Source organism: Sinocyclocheilus rhinocerous, unplaced genomic scaffold, assembly GCF_001515625.1.
Source record: "Sinocyclocheilus rhinocerous isolate Xijiao unplaced genomic scaffold, SAMN03320098_v1.1 scaffold191, whole genome shotgun sequence".
NCBI lineage: Eukaryota > Metazoa > Chordata > Actinopteri > Cypriniformes > Cyprinidae > Sinocyclocheilus > Sinocyclocheilus rhinocerous.
In genome coordinates this window covers 376,110-384,779 of record NW_015625580.1, presented here as the reverse complement: position 1 = coordinate 384,779, position 8,670 = coordinate 376,110, and the positions used below count along the sequence as shown (strand labels likewise).

At 36.0% G+C, this 8,670-nt stretch overlaps 1 protein-coding gene across 2 annotated transcripts; it reads right to left on the bottom strand.

Moving 5' to 3' along the window:
* Positions 1-2,644: 2,644 nt before the first annotated feature.
* LOC107753314 (uncharacterized) lies at positions 2,645-6,212 on the bottom strand. Of its 2 annotated transcripts, none has more exons than XM_016569450.1 (5): positions 6,113-6,212; positions 5,171-5,762; positions 4,197-4,511; positions 3,051-3,196; positions 2,645-2,786 (listed from the first exon to the last, which is right to left on the bottom strand). In XM_016569450.1, the coding sequence occupies exons 2-5, from the start codon at positions 5,250-5,252 to the stop codon at positions 2,673-2,675; spliced, it is 657 nt and encodes a 218-aa protein (XP_016424936.1). In that variant the 5' UTR covers positions 5,253-5,762; positions 6,113-6,212; the 3' UTR covers positions 2,645-2,672. The 2 variants fall into 2 exon arrangements, with proteins under 2 accessions (XP_016424936.1, XP_016424944.1); XM_016569458.1 differs by having other exon boundaries at positions 2,645-2,780.
* Positions 6,213-8,670: the final 2,458 nt, after the last annotated feature.

Genomic DNA, 8,670 nt, shown 5'->3' with positions numbered 1-8,670 from the left:
TCGCAACATCTGAAAAATGATCGATCGTTGCGATTTATTTCTCTCTGGCTGTCCGCAAAGCACATGTACCACGATCAAAATGTATGTATTTTAAATCGTCCTTATACTAAACCAACTAAATCGGTTAGAACTAAACTCCCACACACCTCCAGCTTTACCTGTCCACACACACACACACACACACCTGTGGATAACTCCGCCTTATGGATAGAGATAAAACTACACACCTGAAGGTTTGACGCTGCAACTGCAGGAGTAGGCTATAGTTGACAAATAACATGGACATGATTGGTCTCTTTAGGTTAAATTGGTATCACTGTAAAAGGAAATTTAATATTTTATTTTTGTTGTAACTGATAAATGTCTTAAAAGATCCACCATTTGTTTTTCCTTTTTATAGTGTTAAAAAATAAGTAAAAACAAAATTATAAAAACAATAAAGTTATGACAAACAATTTATGAAACAGCAAAAATCTAAAAGATAATATACAAATATCAAAATACATATTTTCAGGCCAGCAAATATTATTAAATTGTATATATATTTTTAAGAATTAATAATATTGATATTTTAGTTTGAAGAACTTTTAACCAGCACCCAAAACATTTCCTATCAAAAACACATTTCTTTTATTAAAGGGGTCATATGATGCGATTTCAAGTTTTCCTTTCTCTTTGGAGTGTTACAAGCTCTTGGTGCATAAAGAAGATCTGTAAAGTTGCAAAGACTAAAGTCTCAAATCCAAAGAGATATTCTTTATAAAAGTTAAGAGTCAGCAACACCTACCTAAAACGGCTCGTTCTAACACGCCCCCACACTGTAAACCCGAACAGTACTACTAACTTATAAAGATTAAGAACACTGCAATTAAAGTCTGTTAAATCGTTGATGCAACTTATAACATACCAGCTTCATCACTGTGTCTGTCACGGGACTCTGTTCCCCTTTCGGGCTCTGTCTTTACATTTATTTTGAAAGATGAAGCTCGGGATTATGGTAAGGGTGTTACATTTCCGAGGAGTGCTTGCGGTGTTCGGCCAATCACAGTGCACTGGGTCAGCTGGCCAATCAGAGCGGACTGCGCTTGTCAAAGGAGGGGGCTTTGTAGAAAACGAAGCGTTTGAGAGAGGCGGGGCATAGAGGACCTACAATAATGTACAGTATTTGAAAAATAATGTGTTTTTTGAACATTAAAGCATGTCAACATATTCTGTTACACCAAATACACAAAATAATGATCTTTAAAATAGCATCATATGACCCCTTTTATTAAGAGTTTTCAATCACTCTTGTTGATAGAACTGAGGTATAACCCATGAGAGGCTCACCAGATGACTAGAAAACGTTCCGTACACTGATGTTCTCACTAATGTTCACCTGGTGAGAATTGTGTATTAACCAGTCAAGCTGTAATGCGCTGTGGGTTTTTCTAAATGTTAGGGCTTTCAACATGAGCATCTGCTGTGAAATGGAGAATTTGTGTTTAAGGTTTTGAAAAGTGGTTTAGAATTTGTGAGAAATGTCGTTATGGTTTAAGAGGGTTTTTTTAAACAACTGAGAAAAGCTGCAATACACATCACACCAAAACTTGTTTCCTAAAACCAAAACCTTGCACATGTTTCCAGTCAATGTAAGCACACATTTCAGCAAATGTTTGACTTTCTTTTTCCAGAAAATACTTTTTGAAACCGACTTGATGGCAACTGTGTGACATTTCCCAGGTACAAAATAAACTATACTAAATGTAGTTAGGCAGGACTGACTGACATTTTTAGACCCACACATTTTCTCACACATCCTCTTGTTTCTGGCAAATGAATCACAACAGTTTTCCCCAAATGCAATGTTTATCACTTTGAGGTTTCAAACGCCACTCAAATTTGAATAAAGCCATTTGACAAAGGTGTACATGTTGGTGGACTAAAGTGAGAATAGAGGTGAAATTCTCAGAAGGAGAGGCAGGTTTCCTCTAGAGGGGTCTTGACATGAACATGTTCCACCACAGGAGGAAGTCTGCAGCTTTGTCTCAGAGAAGCACGTTTTGCAGGCCCCCAATATAGACTAAGACCACAAGACAAATAAAAGCACAGACTGAAACTAAGACGACATTTTCAAATCCTGTTTTTTTGTTATTTGTCCCGAGTGACATACATTTGCCATTGTTCTTGTAAAGCAACACTTAAATGTGTATTACTGAATCTATACATTGAAGTTATCAAAATATTTACATCAGGTGTTTAAGGGCAACATCCACACTGAATTAAATTACACAATATGCAGAACCCACATACACAGATTCATTCATTGAAAATTGAATAAACAAATGCATAAATAATAAAAGAGAATCAAAGCATAGTATCTACAGCCAAAACCGAATCACTCATTTAATGCTAAAGGGTTTGAACATTCATGCAAAGCTGAAATAAATATACAAAATAAATCAGAATAAAATATTTACAGAAAATTCTATGTAAACAAATAAGACATTTAGAAGAGATTGACTAATTTCTCTTAATCCTCGAATGTTACCATATTTCAATAGGTCAGAAACCCAACCTCAGTCAGATTGAACTAAAGTAGATGCGTGGGACTTTTTAACCCAGCATTTTTTAGAGTGTATATATATATATAACTAGGGATATTTGAGATATAAGGGATATATGTGAATGCCTTATATACACTCTGTCCTTCGTTGAACAGTCATGACCTCGTACACTCCATTGTTACACCTTTTCTCATCTTCTTCTACTTTCTCTTCTTCTCTTCTTTTGATCAGTTTCTTTATCTGGAACAAAAGAAAGGAACAAATCAACTTGATTATTAACCTCTAGACACATTTGCTGGAAAAATGCCTCTTGATATATAATACAAAAGTATTGGTCATAGACACTAAGTGTGTAAACATATGGCTGGAGATCAACAAAAATACCGCAACAGACAAAGCTGAAATCAGCACTTTCCAGTGTGCATATGTGTAATGCATTTACAAAGTTTCTGATGACCTTCGGATGTACAGACATGCAACCAGTTTTAGGTGCATCACATTCACCTTGGGCACGAACCACACTCCAAACACAAGGAGTAACAGTAAGAGCACACTGCCAGCTGTCAGAGCCGTCACTGGTATCAGTAGGTCATTCATGCCACCCGACTTTGTATTAGCACTTACAGAAGGGGCTGGTTCGATCGGTGGCTCTGTAAAGAGAAGTCCAAATAACTAAAGTACAGCCAAAGCAGTATCAGCAGCTTCAAACTATAGCAATAGAACTATGCATGTGTTTATTTATTTATTTATTTGTATCACTTGCTGTACCTTCTGGACAGGAAAAATAAATCATTACTAGGGCTGTGCAATATATCGAAATTATCGAAATATCGCAAATGTACATATGCATATCACTACGGCTTGCAATATTTGGGGCCATGAACAAAAGACAAAGAGAAAATCACTTATTAGAATCAGAATCAGAATGGGCTTTAATCACTACTTAAGTGTGCGCAAACACAAGGAATTTGTTGTGGTTTTACAGGAACTCTTGATACATACATACATACAAATAACCATATATATATATGACACAAGATAGTTATAGAAGTTCACAGAACTGACTCAGCAACAGCTGAGTAAAACTGTTTCATCTGAGCATGTGGCACTTTAAGCATTATCGTATCACATATCGCATTATTTAATGAGTTATCGCATATCGCATTTTTCTTCAATATCGCACAGCCCTAGTCATTACTCCAGTCCTGATCCTTCAGAAATCATCAGATATGCTGATTTGCAGCTCAACTGACATTTCTTATCATTATCAGTCTTGAAAACGGTTGAGCCATGATACTTTTTTCAGGATTCTTTCATGAATAGAAAGTTCAAAAGCACAATTTATTTAAAATATATTTTTTGTAACAATGTCAACATCTTTATTGTCACTTTTGATTAAATGGATCCTTGCTGAATAAAAGCATAGATTTATTTTCAATGAAACTAAATAAATAAATAAGCAAATAAACAAACTAACTAATAATAAATAAATACATACATAATAAAAAAAATCATTAGCTAGTTAACCCAAAAATGATAATGTATGTCTTAAATCATACTTACTCACTACAGGCATAATGAATTCTAAATTGTCTGTAATTAAATACTGAAAATGACATGTCAAAAAACAAAACAGAAATGTACACTCACCATGCACCAGAAGAAAAACACCTGACTTTGCCATTGAACATTCTGCAGAGTTTGACGTAGTATTGCAGGTGCACCAGTAGGCCCCAGTGTCTGTCAGTTGTAGGTTAATGATGTGTATAGTCAGAGTCTTGTCGTCATTTTCGACTTTAACACGTTCTTTATAGTCTTTATAGGGAGCAATTTTTTCGTTAGCAAAATCGTAGTAGAGGACTTCTCGGCCGACCTCACGTCTGCTGAGCAGACTCACACCTATTGCATCTTTCTGAGGTTCAGGACACTTGATGGTGTAATTGTCACCTTTATATTTAATCCCATCTAAAAATGATTAAAGAAAAAGCTTGGATCAGATCACAGCATCCAAACAAACAGAAGTTAAGGTGTTTAGTTTGATATAAAGGGTTGTGAGGCAGAACACAGAAGAATCAGGTGTTTCTGGCACTAGTTCAGACACCAAAACCAACATCTGGACAGTGTTGATGAATGTTCCTGTATTAAGTCACATATTTTCTTAGCATCATGAGTAATTTACCTTATTTTTGTATATCAGGTAAGTGCTATGTTGTCACTACATCTGACATTGATAGTTGTTTTTATGCCTTAAAGGGATAGTTCACCCAAAAATGAAAATTCTGTCATCATTTATTTATATACCCTCACACTATTCCAAACCTGTATGACTCTCTTCTGTGCAACATGAAATATGATATTTTGAAGAATGTTGGTGACCATTCACTTCTGTTGCCCAATTTGGAGAATAAAATAAGTAAATAAACACTGAGACATTTCTCAAAATATCTTCTTTTATGTTCCACAGAAGGTTTGGAATGACATGAGGGTGAGTAAATATAACATATAACCCTAGCTGTGATGTAATCGAAAGTAGGTCAAATCTAAACTAATGTAAATACTGCTGCAACACTTTGTAACACACAAATTACCAAAATGTTTAACAGTAAAAACACAAAAGCACTAACCTGCACTTGCAACAAAGTTGCTGAGACAAACAACCAACAGCAAGAAGATGATTTGCAGAGACCTCATTGTTATTGCCATCATTCTCTTAGTCAGTGTCCTCCATCTAACACAGGAAATAGAACTACTTCTGTCTGCACTGCACAAGTGTATATATATGCACTCCAGCCCACACCTGACATCACTGAACTTAGTCAGCACACCTCAAATGACTGAAGCCACACCAAACCTTTCAAAACTACATTTCCAATAGTTGCTCTTTTAAATGTGAAAATCGAAAAGTGTTCCATTAATTTCATTTATCAATCGAAGTGAAGGCACCAGAGATACAAACATTCCAGTCTCGCGTATCCAGACCTTCAGACTGACTGTAGAAGCGAAGACTGTAAAGGGAGTTGCAGACTCTCGCAAGACAAATGAGCAACCGCAGCTTCAAAAACAAGCCCAAAACAAGCCCAATATTATTTGTGTACTGCCCTCGGTATATGTGCTGTATATAACTTGACAGCCAGATAAACTCTTCCCTAACATCAAGACTCTGAAGACATAGGCTCCTTGTCCACAGGTTTATTGACGTTGTGAGGAAAAGTGAAACTGAAACATACAAAACGCATAATCAACAGATATAATCAAATGAAATGAATTAAATCTCCTTTTTTTCCTTTTACTGTCACAAGTTTATGTATTTAACAAATATCTTTAAATGTAATGTATGTATATTTAACATGTATTTAATTTTCTAATCACTGTTCTATCTGTACTGCATTTATATGAACTTTTAATGGTCTAGGAACAGTATAAACATTACCACAACGAAATGTCATTAACTATAGTGAGGTAGATAGAGAATAATAGGCTTCTAACAATCAGCTCCATAAAATGTAACACTATCCCCAAATAATAATCTGCAATCGTAGATATTGTTAAAAACAGTCAATACATACCCACGATGCTACAACAGACGCAAGATGTATGCAAATATCACAGTATAGCTTCAGATCCACTAAACATGCTACTCTCTGTGTCATGCTTGCTCACTTCCTTATTACTGGTCACATGGCAGGACTCTTGCTGAAACTTAAGATTCTTAAAGGGACCACAACCAAATAAAGAAAAGCATAGATATTAGCTTCAAAAACTAAAACAAGACATGAAACATATTAAATGGTAACAAAACAATTTGATTATTCATTATCATTAATATTATTTATTATGAATTATTTATTACCAATAAATGAGCCTGCAACTTATTAAACTGAAACCGCTCTTTTATTTGAAATGTAAAAACAGAAGTTATTTTACAAAATCAGCAAACTGCAACAAAGCGGGAGGCACTCACATCTCCGATCACCTGTGAGCAGAACAGGGTTGGAGAGAAGGAAAAGGAGATGAAGACAAGAGCTTTAAGGGGAAGATGTAACATAGCCACATATTTATACAGTATGTGGGCTTATAAAAATATGGCCTAATAAAATATATTCGAACCAAATGTATATACTGTTAGCATCAGTATAGGCCTACTTGTTTTTTATTATAGCCCGTTATCATTAATACATTACAAATACATTGTAAAAATAAAAAATTTACCTTATAAATTAAAGTCATCCCACTCCTCTATTACGTCTACTACATCGCTTGGATTACAGCGTCACAATGTTGAACGTGATTTTTCTCCAATGAGGGGGTGGAATGTTTGACGAATTACGCTACATCACTTATATTATTGCACTGATAATATAACACACTCTGTCTGCTACTGTGAGCAGACAGAGTGTCAATCAATGCAATGGAGAATATGGCTAACATGAATGTAAAGAAACGAAGTTGCTTGTCAGATTTTCCTAACAAGTGACCATTTTTTTTAAATAAGCCCAAAAAAAATAAAAACTCAACCTGGGATTTTTTTCACGGATTTGAACAAAAACAGAAGCCTATAGTTGCATATTATAAGCAGACTTGCCAACTCTGGCAGAAGGTCTGGGAACCTTGGCGGCTTTGAGTGGCCAAGGACTGCCAAAGAGGCCATATAACTGACAGGTAAATAAACCAATCATGTTTTGTTTTGTGCCGCGTCATGTTTAGGGGCATGGAAATGTCCCCATAATAACAGACCAGAAACTCTTGGACGTATTTTCAAGAGTCTATGTCGCGAACTTTACATATTTCACATACTTTTGAAAATCCAGCGTTTAGTTCCTGGAGGGCCAGAGCTCTGCAGAGTTTAGATTTTAGATTCAGAGTTTAGATTCAACCCTAATTCCAATTAAATTCAACACCTGATCCAATAACTCCATAAGAGATGAACGCATTTGTACAAAAAAAAAAAAAAAAAAACTCATTGTCATTGTTAACATTTACTGTGACATATGTCAAGTGAAATCGTTCATAAACATGCTCTGCTGTTAATTCACTTATTTTGAGTACTATGAATCCACATGCTTTAGACTGTCGCATGACAATCACATAGCTTGCCGCAAATGCACTTTAATGAGGAAGTGAAAAAAGACATTAATGAATGCTATGATGAACACATTGATATATTCATACTAGTAGTAGCACTGGTGCCCCTCAGGGATGTGTGCTCTCCCCACTGCTCTTCTCCCTGTATACAAATGACTGCACCTCTAAAGACCCCTCTGTCAAGCTCCTGAAGTTTGCAGATGACACAACCATCATCGGTCTCATCCACAATGGAGACGAGTCTGCTTACAGACAGGAAGTTAAAGAGCTGGCTGTCTGGTGCAGTCTTAACAACCTGGAGCTTAACAAGCTCAAAACAGTGGAGATGATAGTGGACTTCAGGAGGAACCCCCCTGCACTCCCCCCACTCACCATCATGAACAGCACTGTGGCTGCAGTAGAGTCATTCAGGTTGCTGGGCAATACCATCTCACAGGAACTGAAGTGGGACATTCACATAGACTCCATTGCTAAACAGAGCACCGACCACCAGAACAGCCAGGCATTAGAACAGTTTTTTCCCGCAGGCCATATTCAGCCTGAACAATTAAAAAGTTCACAACTACACACTGTCCATCATAACTGACACTTTTATACATAGTATCTGGAAACTGTATATTGTAAACTACACAACGGTACACTTGTAAATAACATATCTGTACATTCATTTAAACAATTACATGTTTTTCTCTATATTTCTATTTCTATATATAGTGCATTATTTATTTTTCAGTTTTTCTTATATTAGTGTTATTTCGTCTTTACTGTGCAATTCTATGTATGCCTGCACTATCATGTATGTTTGCACTATGTGTGTGCTTTCTTCTGCACTGGAAGCTCTTGTCGCCAAGTCCTTGTGTGTGTAAACATACTTGGTAATAAAGCTGCTTCTGATTCTGATTCTGATAGTGTACTTGCAGAAACAGACAGCTGGAAACGTTGGTCCTCAAAATCTGGGAATTAAATTCAGACAGAGAAAAAAATGAATGAGTGTAAATGGCAAAATCATATAAGTGTGCTGCTGAACTACTCGCGTGACAAC

Bases quoted from the DNA above. Each gene is read 5' to 3' on its own strand.
- LOC107753314 (XM_016569450.1), bottom strand. From the start codon at position 5,252: ATGATGGCAATAACAATGAGGTCTCTGCAAATCATCTTCTTGCTGTTG. The intron at 4,512-5,170 runs GTTAGTGCTTTT...AATCATTTTTAG, and splicing joins CAACTTTGTTGCAAGTGCAG to ATGGGATTAAATATAAAGGT. The intron at 3,197-4,196 runs GTGAGTGTACAT...TTCTCTTTACAG, and splicing joins TGTTTTTCTTCTGGTGCATG to AGCCACCGATCGAACCAGCC.